The 19,951-nt window shown below is 39.9% G+C and overlaps 3 protein-coding genes across 3 annotated transcripts; 1 reads left to right on the top strand and 2 right to left on the bottom strand.

Moving 5' to 3' along the window:
• Positions 1 to 3,876: 3,876 nt before the first annotated feature.
• si:dkey-28n18.9 (sorting nexin-6) lies at positions 3,877 to 8,413 on the bottom strand. The gene is made up of 14 exons (XM_061728595.1): positions 8,206 to 8,413; positions 7,757 to 7,867; positions 7,525 to 7,632; positions 6,526 to 6,586; positions 6,294 to 6,418; positions 5,845 to 5,928; positions 5,689 to 5,763; positions 5,554 to 5,584; positions 5,334 to 5,421; positions 5,130 to 5,169; positions 4,952 to 5,038; positions 4,739 to 4,828; positions 4,479 to 4,544; positions 3,877 to 4,361 (listed from the first exon to the last, which is right to left on the bottom strand). The coding sequence occupies exons 1-14, from the start codon at positions 8,209 to 8,211 to the stop codon at positions 4,224 to 4,226; spliced, it is 1,110 nt and encodes a 369-aa protein (XP_061584579.1). The 5' UTR covers positions 8,212 to 8,413; the 3' UTR covers positions 3,877 to 4,223.
• An 888-nt stretch (positions 8,414 to 9,301) lies between these two features.
• LOC133449442 (dnaJ homolog subfamily B member 9-like) lies at positions 9,302 to 10,519 on the bottom strand. Its single transcript, XM_061728594.1, has 2 exons — positions 10,265 to 10,519; positions 9,302 to 9,677 (listed from the first exon to the last, which is right to left on the bottom strand). The coding sequence occupies exons 1-2, from the start codon at positions 10,497 to 10,499 to the stop codon at positions 9,391 to 9,393; spliced, it is 522 nt and encodes a 173-aa protein (XP_061584578.1). The 5' UTR covers positions 10,500 to 10,519; the 3' UTR covers positions 9,302 to 9,390.
• Positions 10,520 to 12,224: 1,705 nt separating this feature from the next.
• Positions 12,225 to 19,478, top strand: zc3h10 (zinc finger CCCH-type containing 10). Its single transcript, XM_061728593.1, has 3 exons — positions 12,225 to 12,358; positions 13,062 to 14,353; positions 18,785 to 19,478. The coding sequence occupies exons 2-3, from the start codon at positions 13,208 to 13,210 to the stop codon at positions 19,295 to 19,297; spliced, it is 1,659 nt and encodes a 552-aa protein (XP_061584577.1). The 5' UTR covers positions 12,225 to 12,358; positions 13,062 to 13,207; the 3' UTR covers positions 19,298 to 19,478.
• Positions 19,479 to 19,951: the final 473 nt, after the last annotated feature.

Below are 19,951 nucleotides of genomic sequence, written 5' to 3'. Positions count from 1 at the left end.
ATCACACTGGGAATAACGCTGCCATGTGATGGTTCTTGCAGAAAAACAGTCTTTTCTATTTGTGCTGGTCACTTTTAGTTTAGGTTTTTTTTTCCTTTTGTTTTGTTTTTTCTGGTATACAGAAACAAAATCATTAAAAATAAATCATGACAATTTACCACACAGAAAAAGAATGCAAAACATTAACTTTGACATTTCTGGATTAAATGATCTGTACGTGTACCATGCAAGGAGATATAGGTAACTACATCTGAGAAAATGAGTATAAAAGGTTTACTGCAGTCACTTGGAGGGGATCTGATTAAAGAAAAAACTCAATATGTTTTTTTATACATGTGTTTAAATGAAAAGTATAACCTGAAAGCTCGGGCTTCAGACTGCTCTTGTCACTTATTTCCCAGCAGACTTCTCTTCTCTTGCGACAAGCAGATTACATCTCATTGAGGACTTCTTTTCACGGTCACCAGCATCAGGCACAGTACACACACACTAAGTAAAAGTGTATTCCTCTCTATAAAGGAAAGATAAAGAAGCAATGTGTAAAACTGAAGGTTAAAACATCCCAATATAAACTTGGAACAGGAAATGACAGTATTTGGCTGAGATACCTACTTAGCAGGGGTGGAAAGTAACAAATTACATTTACTCACATTACTGTAATTGAGTACTTTTATGAGTAATTTATATATTTCTAAGTAGTTTTTGAAATATGTCATTTTTACTTTTACTCGAGTACATTTTGAAACAAGTATTTTACTTCGCTACATTTGAACCCCCTCACGTTACTGAGTACAAAATTTATGGTGAAATTTATTTATTGTGGTTTATTGTGAATAGCAGGATCCTGCTCCATTGGGCACTTTATTTTGTGTTTGAATACTTTGATTCTGGTCTTAGTGTTGTCGGTTGGACAATATGTTTGCACTTTACAGTACAGGTTGTGACTGTCCTTTTTGTCCTGTTCTGCGGAAGTAAAAGGATCATGTTACTGAGCTCAGCTGAGCTTTTACAAGTGTGGATGTGTACTTTAATATGCCTCGAAGTTAATTAAAACAACTTGTGCTGGATTTGATTCGTGACTCATCCTTTTTTTGCATTAAATAACTGAAAGTAACTTTTACTCAAATTACATTTTAAATGAATTACTTTTGTACTTTTACTCGAGTAAATTTTTAGATGAGTACTTTTACTTTGAGTAGGATTTAAGCAAAGTAAAGATACTTTTACTCAATTACAATTTTTCAGTACTTTTTCCACCTCTGCTACTTAGTTAGCGTTGGTCCGTCAACTCTTGTGGTTCCAGTTTCTGCCCTGTGTGGCACTAGCGAGCAACAGAGTGTACAACATGATGGCACAAAGAAGTCAAGGTTTGTGGGCGTATCATAGACTGTAACATTGGACGAAGCTCGTGACTCGTTGGTGTCTGAAGAGCAGTTGAAGCCTGTTATTCCACCACCTGTCAATCAAAGTTAGCTTTAGTACCCACCTCCTTCAGCTGAACCCTACTGAAATATCTACAGAGCTGCCATCGGACTTTTTTTTTTATGCCATTAGACATTTACAGCTGGATATATCTTTTTAACATGTTGACTGATTGCTTCACTAAGTGTGAAGCATGACAATTACAGATGATGAAGTGATAGTGGCTAATGAAGTGAATGGGCTTAGCCACTAGCTAAGCCCACAGTCAGGCAATCATATTAGAAATAAGTGTAATGCTTTATATAAATTCTCCCAGCGTGGTACAAAAAATGTACGGGTGTGAAATCAAATGAATGACACCAAAATAGTTTTTTTGATTTGTTTATTTCTGCTCTAAAGTTGAATATTTTAATATGGGAGTCAATGGAGATTGACTCGTTTTTGCCGCCACCCCTAGCGGCCAGTCGAGGAACTGCAATGAATCTCAGTTCCACGTCTCAACCTGGAGTTAGATGGTTGGCACTCGGGGCATATTTTAACCTGTTGTCAGTCAGTACGTTTACATGCACTAACAGAAAGTCAAATAGTTGCCTTAATCTGATCGATATCAAATTTTTAAAAGCCATGTATACACTTTAGCCGGGGTGTAGTCGAACCGAACTGAAGCTCTTGAGATCGAGCTATTCGTGCCAGATAATGGAGTTATTCCAGCATGTACACGCAACCCACGATTAACCGAGCTACTGACTGCCCCTTCCAGAAGTGACGACACAGCGAAAGCCAGAATATCAACACGGTAGTAGAAGACAATGGACAACAAAGAAGGAACCGAAGAACACCAATGCAAAAGTGCGTGTTGGGCCATCTAATATTGCGAAGTCGAAAGCACCTCACTCAATAACTAGTTGTCTTCTCACGCATGTATACGTGGATTTCTCGGAAACTTCAGTTTAATCCTTAGCTCAATTGTTGCCAATAGCTTGATTTAGAGTCAAGTAGGTATCGCCCCCACGTTACCTTTTTACACTGGATAAACAGCAAGGACAGCTGCAGCTCTTGGGGAGAGAACTTTGCCACAACCACCTGGCACAGGAAAAAAAATCCTTGTTCAGAAATGAAAAAAGAACATAAAAACAGCTAAAATCAGAGTAAATACTGGCAGTGCTTTCCCCTGCCGGAGACAGCTAATGACCAGCAAAGAAATTAAGTTTGATGCAAAACCTACATTTCTTTTAGATTGGTTACCAAACGGCTGCTGATTGTTGTTCCGCTAAACATTTTTGATGTAGTCGAGTTACATTGCCACACGTTTTGATCTTCACTATGTCTTGCTGCCCGCAGTAGATGGACGCAGCGCTAATTTGACTCATTTCAGAATTTCAACCGCAAAAAGAAAAAGTGGAACACAAAAACGATGGCTCGGAGACTATGGTGGTTTAGAAATGATGGCGGGAAAAGAAAAGTAACTGAGAAAAAAATATTCTTCGTTACGGATTCTATGTTTTGATTGTCAGACATACATTTTGCCCTGAATTGACCAGGAGGGACTTTGCATTTTTCTCGTTTCTTACACAAGGTTACACCAACTCATTTTGTGCAGCTATACTGTCCCCCATTGTGTATAATTGTAAATTTTAGCTTCACATTACACATTGCATCTTTAATGAGGGCATCAACTGTCGTCTTGTGGTTGAAAAATATTGACCTTTGTAACAAAATAAGCAGGTATTACTTTAATATGATTTCCTATGGGAAGTACACCAGGTGCACCTACAGAAAAAAAGCTCCCTTTCTGGTTAAACATACCATCTTAAAAAAATAAAAATGTAGTTATGGCTATAGAGATGCATGTTACTAACAAATATTCTAGTCCCACATCTGTTGGGGATATTTGCTTCTAAAAAGAAGCACCTCATGAACTGTAAATTATTTTAACTTGAAACACAAAAGCCAAGTTTTATTCTGAATAATTCAGTGTTTGGGGGAAATGAAAATATTTCTCTGAGCACTTTCTGGTATAACAGTCCTTTGCAGTCATAAGAGCCAAATCTCCTCTCCACTTAAGAGACCAGTCATCTAAAACCCTCTGACTCATTCGCTCAAATGTGAAAACCTCCTACAAAGATCACTGGCTGGAACAGATGAGAGGAAGCACACATCACTGTTGACATATGAATTTACAGTCCACGGAAAACGGAGGGTGACATTGAAAGTCTGAGCAGAAATATTTCAGCAAATATCGCCTAAGCTTCGTGCCACATCTTCTTAAGGATTTCATAATAATAATATTGGAAAGCGAGGGAAAGTGGGAGAGATCGTATGCAGACACTGACAAAGGTGGAATGGTTTCAAAAACGCCCACAGAGAGTGTCCTTGCTGCCGCGTCCTTGCAGGAGAAGTCGAAACAACTGATTAATGAACCAGGAGTGAGAAACACACACAAAGGCAAGCAGGTACTTTGGGAATCAATTCATCATACTTTATTTTGTGTGACCCCAGATGATGTAGTGACGATAAAGAAGCAGCACAAGACAACCTCAGCACATTGTAGCAGTGTAGTAAAAAAAAAAAAACAAACATACGGTACAGTCACCCACACACGCACGCACAACGGCTTTCCTCAGCAGAAGCAAAAGCTCATAGCTACTGTAAAATCTCAAAACAATCATTTCTGCCCTGGTTTTAGATTGAATGTATTTTATTCCCAGGAAGGGCTCCCTTTCTCTTTTGTTTATGCTTATTTATTTACATTCAGTTTAACTGAATCAAATAAAGCATCAGACTAGATACTTTGGAGGTGACTAGGCCATCTGTTTAAAAGCTTGCAGATGCTGGTTAAACACGTCTACGCCTTCTTTGGCCGTAAGAAGTTGTGTTTCACACCACTGGACAAGAGCCTCCTGCAACATTTCCACACGTGACTGTTTGAACTGGGCAATCTGTAATAAACACATTAGATCAGTGTTAACGTACACAACATAACCAAGGTAGCAGACAACAAAATGTGGGCAGCCGTGTGAAAATGGAGGAATCCAGTGGTGTATTGGATGTTTTACCTCTTGTTTAGCAACGCCACAAATGTGCTGATACTCGGACTCTGCTGCTTTCTTCACCTCTTCCATCTGAAGAATATAAAGAGCATCATGGACTTTATCAGAGTAAATAAACAGATTGTGTGTCCCGTCTATTGTTGTTCTTTCTTTGTACTCTGTCTTGAAGTACAGGAGTGGAACGCTAGTGAGCCCTGCTGGCCACGTGGCCGCTGTGCATCTGCTCTGGTGACGTGTTCCTGTCATGCACTGAAGTAAATACTCACAGCAGTCTTCCGCACAGGTTTGGCCTTCTCTGCATTTTTCCCGGCATTCTCCAACTCCACCAGTTTACAGGTTCTCCTGAACAGCATTTCCTTCATTGAATGTAACACATAAATGACACACAAACAACTTTTTCCAAAGGTTTCTTCAGTCTGACATGTCTGAATGATGCATAAGCTGAATATATAGCGTGACTTTAAAAGTGGGAAACGCACCTTTTCTGCCTCCTGGTAGCGAGACTCCAGGTCCAGCCCCAGTCCAAGAGTGCTCATGTCGTTCACAGCAGTACTCACCGTACTTTTCTGCACACAGATTATTTGCCATTTTAGTGATGGACTACTGAATATATCTATGCATTTTTTATTTATTTTTTTTAAAGAGAAAACTTGTTACCTTAATAGAATCAAAGACTTCTGATAGTTTCACACAAACCCTGTATAAAGAGGAAAGTGATCTCAATTTGTTCTTTTCATTACATATATATATACATATAAACTACATACACACATTTTACACATATTTTACCTGTCCTGGCTTCATTTTGACACAGGATTGTAAATTAAATGTAATGGCTTGGGAACAACGTCTTCTTCTCACCTTGAGAAGGCCTGTTTTTCAGGATCCTCCTCTGCTTCCACACAGAGGTGTAAAGCAGCCGCGAAGTGCCCGCAGGCCACTGCAATTTCTGCAAGCAGAGCATCTAACTGAAGAACACATGATTTGGTAATATTTATAATAAGAATGAACAAAAATATACTAAACCTTTGCTCATTTTACTTTTGACTGTGTCCAAATCAGAGAGAAAAAGGTTTCTTACTTTGCTCGGTTAGCACCACATCCAGGAATTTCTGCAACGAAAAGCAAATTAGAAAAAAAAATAAAATGAAAGTGTGCGCCTTGAAGAAAGAGGTGGGAAAGAAGAAGATACAGAAATTAACAATTGAAAACTCACCTCAGCTGCCATCTTGGTGTATCCCGTCAGCAGGAGGTTATGACCCCGTTCAGTTTGAAAGAACTCATCCACATCCTGCAGACGCAGTGAAGCCAACTTTAAAACCCCAAACGATCAGTCATGTACAATCTGCCTGTGTGAGGTTCAGGTGCAAACCTTGTGGCCTTCTTTTCTCATCCCTTCCACAGCTTGACTCAATCGATTGAAAATATTTTTCTTCACTCTCTGTCTACCTGGAGGCTGTATACAAGAATATAATTTTTTATATATCCACTGATTCAAAAAGATACACTGTAAAACAATTTTGTTATGTATGGATGCTGTCAGACAATAAGAAGAAAAAATATATATACCAAACCAAAAGTATTGTCCAAAATCTACAACGTTTGACTTATTGCACTCTGTAATGCTGCAAAAACACTCACGAGTTTATCATAAAAGTCACATGAAAGTCTGTCCTATGAAACAATGTTGGTGAAAGTTTAACCATTTATCATGCTTCTCATAAAAAGTATCTCATCACACTCTGCTGTAACGTGGAAGTTCTCTCTTATACTGGTCTAAAAATTAATATTTGAAAGAAAAAGAAAACAGTGTGCCCTCACGTCTGCGTTAGTCAGGAAGATCTCCACGGCTTTGTTTTTGCTGAGTATGCGGTGTGCAGCAACTTGCTTGAGGAACATTTCCAAGGCTTTGCAGTACGGCTGCCACTCTCCTAAACCAAGGAGACCTGCACGCAACAAAACAGAAATTTGTTTCTGAACACATTCAACTAAGCTGGTTGTTGCAACTTTTAAACAGTCTTTTATGCCTTTTGTGTGGAGATGGTGCACTCACCGAGCTGCTTCATGACTTTGGGAGATGTGCTCACCTGCGCCCTGGCAGGCAGAGGAGGGAACTTCAAAACAAGAGAGTACAATTACACTTTAGTGCACACTTCTCACGCCAAAAGATAATCAAAGGCAGACTCCAGTTATCCTATATCTTTAATTTATTTATTTTGTTAAATGTTATTTTCAGTCTGTATTGTCCCCTTGCTAATTTCTAACAAGTTTATTTTTTCATTTTTGGTGCTTTACATCAGTGTCTGTTTAAGGCCTTAGAGAGGGCTGGTATTATAACTTACAGTAAGTTAAGAGGTTATGTAGTCACATCTTGATCCTTGCTATTTGTTAACGAATACAATGGAAAGCTAAAGAAATAAACATATATAGGGGAAATAAATATACTAAGGTTATTAAACAGGACATTTTATGTAAAGCTAAATTAGTATGGGATTAAAATTAGGAATATGAACAAATGTTTTACGCAGAAAAAATATATATTGATGCTTAAAAATATATATTTTTAGTGCATTTAGTTATGTCCTCCACAAATGGGAAAGTTCCTCTTAATGTGGAAAAAAAAGTACCAGGTTTTCTTTCTAAGGAGTGAGGGAAAATATTGGCTTGATATTTTCTTTGTAACTGTTACAAAAACACAATATCAACACTGGTGTAGAGTCTCAGTCATCCAGGATCTTTTCAAGAACAGATAAAGAAAATCCAGTCACCTTGACTGAAGCCTTGGAGAAGCACAATACTATATGTTCCTTTTAAGCATGTAGAAAATAATAATACAGCTCCACTTAATCCTGATCACAGCCAGTCTGACACTGCTGAAGCTGCAGCAGCCAGTCAGAAAAAGAAAACACAGCCTGCACAAACTCAAAACCAAGATGTATACAGAATACCAAATGTAGTTTGTCATAAATATTAAAAACCTTATCGATATGTTACTGTCAGAAAACCATTCACACAGTTGATGTATTAGACACATTAGAAATTAAGTGCTCACTATGACTCCTTGTATCCCGGGCACTTCTTCCTGAGAGAACAGGTGTTGCTGTAGCCAATCAAAGTCGTCATAGGTCCGATCCACATGGTACTCCCCAGTTCCAGACAACTGACAGTTTTATCATTTGTAAAAAAAAAATAAAAAAAAATCAAATGGGGAAGTGTATGTTGAATCAATCTAAATCTGATGGTTAATTATTGCAGTAAGGACCAAATAAATCAAGTTTTCACACCTTTTGAGATACAATGATGAAGGTAAGCATGTCCCCGTCTTGCAGCACCTCTGTAACCTTGATGCTATGATCGAGAACACTCAGATCAGAAGGCGTATTCTTAACTTCCTCCTGTTTACAAAGAAATAAAAATACATTTTAAAACAAAAACATGACAATCAGTGCAAATCGGTGCTCGCTGGGTTTCAGTGCACAGTCGCGCTAACTACATTTAAAAAGGAGGGGGGAAAAATGTCACTTAAGGCTTATTTATGGTTCCAAGTACGCAGAGCCTACGGCGTAGGGTACGCGGCGACGCGCACCGTACGTTGCGCGTCGCCGCGTACCCTACGGCGTAGGCTCTGCGTCGATTTAACGCAGAACCATAATTCAGGCTTAAATGTTACTTAACCGCAGTCCATGTCACATGACGCACATTTTCCAAAAACAACTATTGTAGGTTAACTTACCATCATTGTACAAAAGCTTGAGATCAATTTATCAGAATTGTGCAGAAGTGTCTTCCTTTTCTAAAGAGCTTAAAAACTGCGAGGATCTTTGTCTGCCGACTTCAGTGCGCCCAAGCTCCAAGTTGCTGAGGAGGCACAGGAAATCCTCTGGGTCAAAGTGCGCTGTCGTCCCGAGCAAAGCGGTGCCAGTGCTTAAGTGCTGGTGCAGGGAAATGGACGAGTAAATGGTGTTTAGTCAGTAACTCTGGATCCGCGACACACCCACGCAGGAAAAGTGTCATAACGGCCCACAGTTATCTCTCCTCCACAGCCACTGAATTTGCAAGCTCTCCCATGAAAGAGGCAGAAAATAAAACACTTTCCCGAATAGTATCTATATATATTATACAGGGGCGATTTTAGCATCAGAATTTTGGGGGGGCTCAGCCTCCCCAAAGTTCATGGACCACAGAACCCCTAGGGGGGTCCGGGGTCATGCCCCCCCGGTAGAAAAATGTGTAGATTTTAAGTAAAAATGGATCAATCTGGTGCACTTTGAGGTCAAAATGAAGAGACTAGATCTATGAAGACCTATACACATCAATATCTTCTTTACTGTTCTGTGGTTTTACAGCGATGAAAAAAGAATTGTTTCCCTATATATATATATATATTCTGCATACAGGTTATGGTAGAATTTTGCTTGCATAAATAATACAAAAATCACTTCAGGAGAGACTCAAGTAAAGTAACATTTGGCTTTGTAGGCAAAACAAAAGTAAAATTAAATCAAATCAAATGGAACTTCCTAACTTATTGGCTGGAATAATATTCCAACAAGATAATAATATACTTTTTGGATTCAGTCAAACTCTTGTGTGTGAATCAGCTTATATAGCAATCAATCATACGCATTTTCTACAAATCTGACTGGTTAGAAGTTGGTAGGCTTCAAAATAGGGAAAGAAAGAAAGAAAGAAAGAACACCCTAAGAACATAGAGGGGGGAACTCACACACAGCGCATTGAGTGTAATCAGAAACTGCTAGTAATGACCACCAGAGGGGGAAAAAAAAAAAATTGTCTCCCTGATTATATATAAGTAAAATCAGACCAAGTTAATACAGAGGTTTTATTATCAATAAAAAAATACATTAAAAGCATAATCGACATGCTGATACAGGGAGGGGTGTTCTAGTTAGTACATCTAGTACAGATACTCCTCCTCGTTTTCATCCATGTCTTCAAAATAAAAGCTGTCGGGCGTCCCAGCAGTGTAGTGTTCGTGGGGAACTTCATCCTGGAAGAGGCTCCAGTGGGTGTGCGGCTCCCCCGATAAGAGGATGTGGCGGAGGTCGACGAGGAACTCCGAGAAGCTGGAGAAGAAGCTGGTCTCGTTTTCTTCAGGGTCAGCAGCCTCGTTTTCTAGGAAAGCTTCGTGGCCCATACGGTCATACAGCTTCCTCTTCTCCTTATCATTGAGCACCGAGTAGGCTGGTGCAGGAGAAATTCAAAACAATGACTTGTTATAATAAAATACATGCAACCTGCAACTGCTACTAAATTGTGGAATGATTTTTCCCACTTGGCAAAGAGCTCGTCCTCTCTGAAATATTACAAAAGACGTTTCAAGGACCACTTGACTGCTGTTTTGTAACTGTTTTCCCAATGTAGCCTATTGTTGTTTATGTATCCATGTTCTTTTTTTTGTGTTTCACTCATAGTGACATGTACAGTCTTATTTGCTCAGGAGTCAATATAATATAAGTTGTAAAAACAATATCCCATGCACACTCACACACACTATTTTTTGACTTTATTCTTTATTATTTATATATTGCATTATTAGTTTGCCATCACTTTTGTGTAGTTTTACTTTCTGTTTTTTTGTATGTTAATCTTGACATGAAATTTTAATATCTTCGGTGGAGGCTTCAAATAACCCCCTTGGGTTTTTTGCCTCTTCCTGCACCTATAGTGTTTATCATTGATATGTCCTGTATATTTTTTTAAAACTGTGCAAAACAATAAACTAAACTAAACTAAACCTAATGGTGGAAGTATTTCAAAGCATGGTTTACCTTCAACAATTTCCCGGAAAAGCCCCTCTGCATCGGTGCTCTTGTTCTTATCAGGATGGTACCTCACTGCCAGTCTGCGAAAAGACTTTTTGATCTGGCTTCCTGTGGCCGTTTGCTCAACACTGAGGATGTCGTAGTAACTTCTCGGCGTCTGTGCAGCGTCTGCAGGCGCGACTCCAGCTGAGAGGAGCCACAGAAACACGCAGGCTCGCGTCCAGTGGAAAACACCTGCCATGTCGAGCCTCTGGAGGACGAACAGCTTCCAATGTAATGGAGAATCTAGGAGAAAAGCAGCTGCTACTTTGCGGTGAAACGGCTTATTTCCATATTCACATGAATCTAATCTGGACGCTAGTGGAGGCATGGTTTCACGTCTGTGCCGTCCTTGTTACAAACATCACACTTAAATGCTACCAGAGTGCATAAGGCCTCATCCCACGACGTTTTTTTTTTTTTACAAATGCAGATTCGTAACTTGGACGTCTTATTTCTGTTTAAACGTAAAAGTTTGTCAGGCACGCAGTCAATCAATCAATCAATCAATCAATAACTTTATTTGTCCCCAATGGGGCAATTATGCAGCAAATTATAGACATATACACATAATAAAAAAAGGACAACTACTTTAAATCTAAAAATCTAAAAATCCAAGTCCCACAACAGCTACCTTTTCCTCATGGAATTGAGAAGGGAGATGGCAGAAGGTACAAAAGAATGTTTATATTATTAGTTTTGAGAAGTGGAAGTCTGAGCAATGTACCCGATGGGAGAAACAGAAACTCTTGGTGTAGAGGATGGAACAGTCTGATAGGATAGTTTTTGCTTATACAGCTGTTTGTTATACAGGTCCTGTAGAGTCACCTGAGCAGAGCTAATTATTTTGCTACAGACATTAACCACCTTGGTAAGAACAGTTTTCTGCTTTACCCTAAGTGATGAAAACCAACAAATGAAAGAAAAAGTTAATACAGACTCAATGAAAGAGCGATAAAACATGGACATCAAGGATGAATCAACATGGAATTTGGACAGTTTTCTAAGACAGTAGATGCTGCTGACCTTTCTTGTAAATTAAGTTGGTGTTACTCGCAAATGTCAGCTTATTGTCTATTATAGTTCCCAGATACTTATAGGACTCTACAATTTCTACATCTTGTCCGTTAATCACTGTCCTATCCGGAGAGGGGTGAGAACGTCTAAAATTGTTTTTTTTTTGATTGAAATTCTTTATTCAGTCACTTCACCAAACAAACATTGAACACAAACATTATCAAAATAAAATAGTGACTGAAAAGGCACAGGCAGAAGCATAGTGCTTATATTAATGCCTGTCCTACATACCAACAAACAATAGCAAAACTAATCCAGAAAAAACAGAAAAGGAGGACCAATAAGGTTTATATACAGTATATCCTTCATACATATCCTTTTATATTCTTTCATATATATATATATATATATATATATATATATATATATATATATATATATATACACACATACTTCCATATACACATAATAATATACAAAATATATAAAAAAAAAACATATACATACCCATACACAACATATACATACATATACGCATATACGCATTTATACATACATACATACATACATACATACATACATACATACATACATACATACATACATACACACATATACACGCACACATATACACACCTATATATGTATACACATAAACATCAAAGAACAGCAGCAAACAAAAACAAATGTTAACCTTTGTAACTTTGAAAATCAATACACATGTCCTTTGTCTTTGATACATTAAGAGATACAAAAGAATCCTGGCACCACTTAAGAAAGTAATCAACCACAGGGTCATGGGAGTTATCAGTGCTGTTCAACAGACTCACAATGAGTGGATGTTTCCGCCACTAGGTGGCAGCAAACAGCAACGCTGAGTACAGAGGAAGACTGCGCTCTTCTTCGTTGGTGCTGAAACGTGCAGCAGTGATGGTGATAAACAGCTCCAGTCCACTCTGTTGTTGTTGTTTTTAATACGTGTAGACGTCCATGTAACCGCAGCACAGCTATGACTATGAGCCACTCAGCTTCTTTATCGATCTGGTAAGATGATGCAATCATGTTGTCTTTCAGCCTGGTCGTATTTGTTAGCCTTTAGCTGCAAACCGACCGCGACGAGCTCCCTGCACCATCTTATGGCTGATTTATGGTACCGCGTTACGCCAACGCGTACCTTACGCCATAAGGTACGCGGAACCATAAATCAGGCTTTAGTCGCAACAGCGTGAATCATAAACACGCACAAACCTCGCAGATCTGATGTTATCATGTTGAATTGTTTCATCAAAACATCATCTTCTGTTCATCCCACCGAGTAACCACCCAGTGGTGCTTATTGTGCTTTTTTATTTTTTTTATTTAACCTTTATTTAACCAGGAAAAGAAACCCATTGAGATTAAACATCTCTTTTGCAAGGGTGTCCTGGCCAAGAGGCAGCACAAGATTTTAGATATTAAAATTTACAGAGGTGTAATATGAAATATTAGAATCAAATTAATCAAAAAATGGAAATCATTTCAGTTCAAATCAGAGATGCTGTCTCAAGTGCACTCATTCTAGACTTAAAATCACTCAGTGGAATAAGTTCTGTTATTTTTAGATCCTTTTGAAGTTTGTTCCACGTATAAGGGGCAGAGTATGTGAATGCTCTTTTGTATTGTATTGTTTATAAATATTAGCATATGTTTGATATCACTAGTTTTGTAAACGCATCAACACAATTTAACTGATATTTCTGTCTTGCAGATTGATGCACAGGAGATTGCATCGCTCTCAGTGGTAAACGGCAACCCATGACCTTTTGACCCGTGTATGTGCACGTTTGCCAGGTCACGTGAGCCTTCCCCGAGTCCACATGAGTCCTATTTTCTCTTTGAGCCGGGCTGAGCGCTATGCCTGACCGGGACACTTCCTACCAGTCAGGTGGTGTTGGGAGTGCTGCTAGTCTGGGGGAAGAAGGGGGGCCCGGGTCCGGTCTGGCAGGGGGCTCAGGAGACGGCAGAGGAGCTTCAGGGGGAACCGTTGGGGGGATCGTCTCTGGATCGGGGGCCATGGGTGGTGGAGGAGCGCTCGGAAACAGCAATGGCTGTGGGAACGGTGGAGGCGGGGGGCAAGGTGCGGGACTGGCATTGGACGGCGTCTGTAGGGACTTCATACGCAATGTCTGCAAGAGAGGAAAGCGTTGCCGCTTCAGACACCCGGACTTTAATGAGGTGCCAGACTTGGGAGTGCAAAAGAATGAATTCATCTTTTGTCATGACCATCAGAATAAAGAGTGTATGCGTGCCAACTGCCGCTTTGTCCATGGATCTAAAGAAGATGAGGACTACTACAAGAAAACAGGAGAGTTACCCCTTAGACTAAGGGGGAAGGTGGCAGCACGACTTGGTCTGTCCCCGATGGATCTGCCCCATAGCCGAGGAGAGGTTCCTATCTGCAGAGACTTCCTCAAGGGAGAGTGCCAGAGAGGCAACAAATGCAAATTTCGTCACGTTCAAAAGGACTATGAATATGAACCTTCCAGAGCTGGAGTGGGTGGTGTAATAGGACAGGGGGCCAGTGGAGTGGTGAATGCTGGAGGAGGGATAGGCGGGGGAGGAAATGCCTTTGGAGGAATGCAAGGGCTTGTGGGGGGTGGGAGTGGTGGTAATATGATGGGGACAGGTTGCCCCAGTTTGGGGGGTTGTAGAGATCCAGGTATCCCAGGGGTTGGGGGAGTAGGTGGAGGTGGGATGAGCGGTTGCCTGTCTGTCAATTCTGCAGGACAGCGACGATATGAGAGGAACCCCTGCTCAGTGTACGACCCTCTGCTTGAGAGCGGGTTGTTTGAGGCCGGTTCCTTGGAGGCGTCAATGGACCACACCACTCTACAGTTGAAGAGGCGGCGGTTGGAAGGGCTGCGGCTCGCAGACGGGAGTGGAGCTGGGCATTATGAGTTGGGGGTTCAAGCGGCCTTGACGCCTCGCCCTCTAGAATACAGATTCCTCGAGGAAGAAAATGCCCTGCTGAGGAAGAGGGTGGAAGAGCTGAAGAAGCAGGTGAGAATAAGAACTTCTCAATATACTGATGGAAAAAAATAATTTACAGTTTTTTTTGCAAATCAAGGGCACACAGAACAGTAAACGGCAGACAGTGCAGCTATACAAAAAATGTAACCAAGTGTCAACAAAAGAATAAAGTGTCAAGATGCAAATCTAAACAGACATTTGCAATAGTGACTAGATGTAAACAGAACTATAGTGCCGTAAATATTATGTGTGTGTGTGTATATATACGGAGCTATATGTAAATAAGCAGATACCAAATAATAAAGTGATAGTGGTGCATGGTAACAATAGAACAACAGACTAAATATATATTTTAGAGCTATATAGGGCTGGGCTATATGACCTCAAATCAATATCACGATAAATTGGGCAGTTTTACCTCTAACGATAAATGTACGATAACCCTTAAAAAAATGTCTTTTTAAATGACATTTTCAGATGATTGGTCGGTAACTCCTGACAGCTGCTCTGAGTTGAGAGCTCGAGGCTCTGTAGCGTGCCGTGACTCGTTTGTAAAATGGGCTGTTGGAGTTACTGTGCACTGAAGTTCATTTCTCAGCATAAGAAATGTCATAAGTGGCGTGAGAGTGTGTGAACTTGTTGAAATGTGCCAGTCTCACACTAGACAGCCCTGTTATGCTGCTTCTTCGTTTGAACAATCAGCCATTTTCTTGGGTTTCCCTTCTCGTTCAGACTGGATGGGTGGAGTCACGTGTTTACACGCACTCCGTTTTAAACAGAATTAAACTAGCCTATCAGCACACAGTCAAAGATGTTTCTTATCTTTTTTATTTATCAAAACACCAAAATTACCAACATTGGAAAATTGTCGTCTGGCATTGCAGTGAATGTCGGTAACAGCAAATTTTTGGTTTATCGCCCAGGCCTAGAGCTACATAAAAAAGATGAATACTGAAAGACTAAAGTGACCGTAGTGCTATGATGGATAAGATATGAGAACTGTTATCTAACAGAGTAAAGTGGAGTAGTGTGTGTGAAGACCAAAATGTACATGTTATAGGCTGAAAAGGCCGTACCATCCAGAATATTCTTTTACTTTGCTCAGAAAAACTTCTAAAAGAATGTCTGTCAAGATGAGATTTTTCATACATTTAAAATGTGTTTAATCAGTCGAGGCCAACATCTTTGATTATACTTGCACATACTTCTTGTTAATACTAATTTGAAATTACAGTTTTTCACAATTGTTTAAACACATTTATTGGAACATCAGACACAATGTGCACAACCTGAAACTCATGTTTCAGGTGGCTGAACCAATCCTGCTGAACTCCAAGCCCTTTTACTGATCTAGACTCAAATTCCCATTCCATACCACACATTTCTCACAACACTACACACAATTCCCAATATCCTGCACACTCTTCCTGAATTCCCTCTCTTGCTGTTCACACAGAACACACAGTCAATCACATTTCTAAACTCCAAAGGCTGTTGTGAGATATGCAATCAGCAATTTGCCATAAAAGGGTCACAGGTGAGCTCCTGGTTTGTTTGGAGAACAATGGATGGTGGCAATATTGAGAGAGGTGAGCAGCTTGCTGTGATGTCCAGTAGACAGCACATTTTGAGTCCAAATACTGTAAAATATTATTTGTTGTTGCAGTAAAGAATTGTGTGTTGTTTTTTTTTATTTGAGTAACCTATACATAAGAATACTATATGGTAATATATTACATCCAACAGCTGAAGGTGTAACACTGAACATACAAATGCATGATTCTACTGAGGCATTCATTCATTCATATAGTGTTTTCCATTCATACTATAGTGTCTTCCATTCTGCACATCAGTGTTCAGTGGGTGCTTAGAAATGTCTACTGAAATGATGTATGTGTTTGGCATTTGAGAAGGAAATACCATTTAGTGAAGAGTTAACACTGTTTTGAGGGTAGAGTGTGCTTTTGCAAGAGAAGTGTAGGATTTTGCATTTGTGTGTGAGTTTTTTAATTTGTGTTTAGGGTTTTGAGAAAGTGAGGTAGTCTATCAGGAAATGTGTTTAAACAATTGTGAAAAACTGTAAACATGTTGCTTTCCTCAAATTCAATCAATTCAAAAATCTTTATTTTGAACGTGATGGCAGTACAAAGTAAGTGACATGCTTAAACATACTTAAACCAGGATCGCAAGAGACACTGTTTTTGTAGCAGCAGTCTTGACATGTTCAAAAATGAGTAGGAAGAAGTACAAAACGTATGAACTCCTATCCCTTGAACTCAATATTATGTTTTCAGATGGACCCTCGTTATTATTTCTATGGTTTAAGATATCAAAAAGCTTGGAGTACTTAGAAGTTATACATATTAATAGTAAGAGTTTTACACAGTATAAATATATATTGTGGTATACCCGTATATACAGGGCTGCACATAAGTGGGCCGCCAGAGCGCATGCGCCGTCAAAATCCACAGTGCGCTGTCAATCTTGTGCTGCAAAGCGCTTTTGCGTACCAACAGCTGGGGCTCATATTATTGGTTGTGGCCAGACCAGAATACTAATATTAAAAAATCTATTGGGAGAGCTTTTCCCCAGAACTTCCACTCAAAGTTGGTACTGGGCTGGCCAATCACAGCGCGTCCGTTGCTGCTGTGGGTTGCGCAGGAAGAGAGGTAAGCTTCAGCTTTACTGAACAAACTCCGACACGTCTCGTCAAAATGTCCAAGAAGCAAGCGCCATTAAGTAATTATTTTGGCGTTCCACCCCCACCAACTACAAAGAGACGCCAAACTGAACCACTACCCGTGGATAGAAACAGAAAACGTGTGTTTGCCGAGAAGTGGCTGCATGATGTTACGCGGCGACGCGCACCGTACGTTCGCGCTCCCGCGTATCCTACCCCGTAAGCTCTGCGTTGGTGCAACGCAGAACCATAAATCGGCCAGTGTCCGTCACTGCGTGCAGCAGTTACCTGCAAGACGCTGCTCTGATTATGGCTCAAAGTTTATGAAAACCCCAAATAAAAAATAAATGAGAGAATATTTTATGAAATCAATAAACAATTCCATCATCAAAATTATAACAAATAAAGGTTTAAGATATCTTGCTTTGCATGTAATAAGACTAGGTAATATATTAGTTTCACCTTTTAAGTTGAATTATTGAAATAGATTAACTTTTACACCATATTCTAGTTGAATTATTGAAATAAATGAACTTTTACACCATATTCTAGTTGAATTATTGAAATAAATTAACTTTTACACCATATTCTAGTTGAATTATTGAAATAAATTAACTTTTACACCATTTTCTAGTTGAATTATTGAAATAAATTAACTTTGTAAAGGACCATATTGAGCCATTCATCTTTATAAGTGAATAAATATCGTTTTGCCTATAACTTATTCCTGCATCCCTCTTTTATCGATCTGGCGAGACGGGTCACCGCGTTTTTGGAGGCCCAAGTCACATATCCAGGGGCTCCTCTGAGCACCAGACCAAAATAATTATGTGCAGCCCTGCGTATATATATATATATATATATATATATATATATATATATATATATATATATATATATAGTATAAATTATAGTATAAATTAACAGATACCTGAGTTATTTTTGCCATGTATCAGATATTTCTATACGCATTAAAGCATACATATACGCACATACTTATTAGTATGCATATATGTATAGATTTCCATGTACATACATATACACCCACAACCATACAAGTCCAGCCCCCCACCAACCCCTTACCCAGCAGACATCTGAGCAGAGACGGAGAGTGAGGGGAGGCAACAAAAGCATGTATTAAGGGAAAAAAAGAAAGTTTCTGCATTATCATTTGATATGCAGCTATGGTCTTGGCGTATATCTGTCACAGATCGTACCTATCATGGGTGACAAATAGTGAAAATGATTTCTTTAGAAAAATGTTTTGGTTACTGTTCAAATTTAGTCGACCTCGGCATCAGAAATGAATGTTACAATCAATTAATCTATCTTATATTCAGCCAACACACAGAAATTTCTGAATTACGGTTATGACAGCTTGTTTGTGAGATTTCCTTAATGGGAAAATCTAGCCAAAGAAATTCAAAATCTAATATTACACAGGAATGTTCCTTTTTTAGATGGTTTCATTGTCGAGCTGGAATGACACTAAATGGGCAAAGATCTTTCAGATCTCTACAACCTTCAAGGAATGGCTGATTTCAGATGGCTTTCGCCTCAAGAAGAACCCGTGGGTTATATTATGGGGAAAATTTAATAAAAATAAAGCTGTGAAAAAACTGCACATTACATTTTTTTAAAGTGACAAAATAAGAGCATTTATATTCAACTGTCTATCAACAATGCTTTTTTTCTGGTCAGGTGATTTAATTTTTTTTATTTATTTATTTTTTTAATTTCATCAAGCCGTTTTCACTTTAAATATATCTTGTGTTCTTCAGGTTTCCAATCTCATTGCGACAAATGAGGTTCTCCTGGAGCAGAATGCCCAGTTCAGGACCCAGACCAAGGTGATGACGCTGACTTCCACTCCTGCACCTGCTGAGCAGAACCTGGTGCCCCCTGTGGGTGCAGTGAGCTCCTACAATCACAGCATCGCTCAGACTCACACAACTCTGAGCAGTGCAGGGCTGCAGCCTCGACCCGTCACTCAACAAGACCTGGTAGCTCCCACCGGCGCTCCGGCTGCACCCCCAACCAACGCAGCTCCACCCACAGCTCCCCCACCGCACCTCAACCCTGAGATTACCCCACTCTCAGCTGCCCTCGCACAGACCATCGCCCAAGGATTGGCACCACCTGTTTCTATGGCACAAGTGGCTGTATCCGTGGCACCAATAGCGGTGTCCATGACGCAGCCTATGCCCAGCATCACCATGAGTCATGCCACCACTCCAATGGTGTCATACCCCATTGCAAGTCAAAGCATGAGGATCACGACCCTTCCTCACTGACAAAGTTCAGTTTCCCTGACCAAGAGGGTTTTCTAGGTGGGATTTTTAAGGATGTGAGCTTCCTTTATTTGTTTGAGACTGAGCCGATCACAGAACTGTGACAGCAGTGAGATCAAGACTTTTATATTTCTCCTCCAGAGAGAGGATAAATATGTTCCTCAAAGGGAAAGTTCGTTTTTTTACAACCAGCCTATTTCTGGCATTTTTTAAGGTCGTATACTCACCCAGGCAAGTTTGGTGTCATTTGGAGTCCTTCGGAAGATATTAGGGATTTTTTTGCGAGCCGCTTCTCCATAAATTGGGAGTGAATGGGGCACAGCGGGACACAGACGATGCAGCGTCTAAATACAGTAACACATGATTGCCGCGAAAATCACTAGATCTGCTTCCAGGACCTGTTGTCTACATCCGGGGCTGTGTGTGTAACAAATAAATCAGTTTGCAAACAAGACCTCTGAGCTCATGATGTCATCTCTGTGCGCGCATCCCAGACACAGCTCTGTGTACAGCTGGAGTTCGCTACTGTTAGTTTACTGTTAGTTATTTGAAACATGTCTGAATATTTGTCAAATTTTGAGGTTGTGGACGACGACCTTGAATATGATGGACGTCCTTACCGTTTTGAGCCAGAGTATACGGCTGAAGAGCTCACTG

The sequence above is a fragment of the Cololabis saira genome, chromosome 8, assembly GCF_033807715.1.
Source record: "Cololabis saira isolate AMF1-May2022 chromosome 8, fColSai1.1, whole genome shotgun sequence".
In the NCBI taxonomy this organism is placed as follows: Eukaryota; Metazoa; Chordata; class Actinopteri; order Beloniformes; family Belonidae; genus Cololabis; species Cololabis saira.
The sequence above is the reverse complement of the archived record's forward strand: the minus strand, read 5'-3'. Positions and strand labels throughout refer to the sequence as shown.

Excerpts from the sequence above, each read along its gene's own strand:
- zc3h10 (XM_061728593.1), top strand. The coding sequence starts at position 13,208 with ATGCCTGACCGGGACACTTCCTACCAGTCAGGTGGTGTTGGGAGTGCT. Across the intron at positions 14,354-18,784 it reads TGGAAGAGCTGAAGAAGCAG|GTTTCCAATCTCATTGCGAC; the intron begins GTGAGAATAAGA and ends TGTGTTCTTCAG.
- si:dkey-28n18.9 (XM_061728595.1), bottom strand. Across the intron at positions 5,170-5,333 it reads GAAAAACAGGCCTTCTCAAG|GGTTTGTGTGAAACTATCAG; the intron begins GTGAGAAGAAGA and ends CTCTTTATACAG. Across the intron at positions 5,039-5,129 it reads AAGTCTTTGATTCTATTAAG|AAAAGTACGGTGAGTACTGC; the intron begins GTAACAAGTTTT and ends ATCTGTGTGCAG.
- LOC133449442 (XM_061728594.1), bottom strand. The coding sequence starts at position 10,499 with ATGGCAGGTGTTTTCCACTGGACGCGAGCCTGCGTGTTTCTGTGGCTC. Across the intron at positions 9,678-10,264 it reads TTTCCGGGAAATTGTTGAAG|CCTACTCGGTGCTCAATGAT; the intron begins GTAAACCATGCT and ends CTCCTGCACCAG.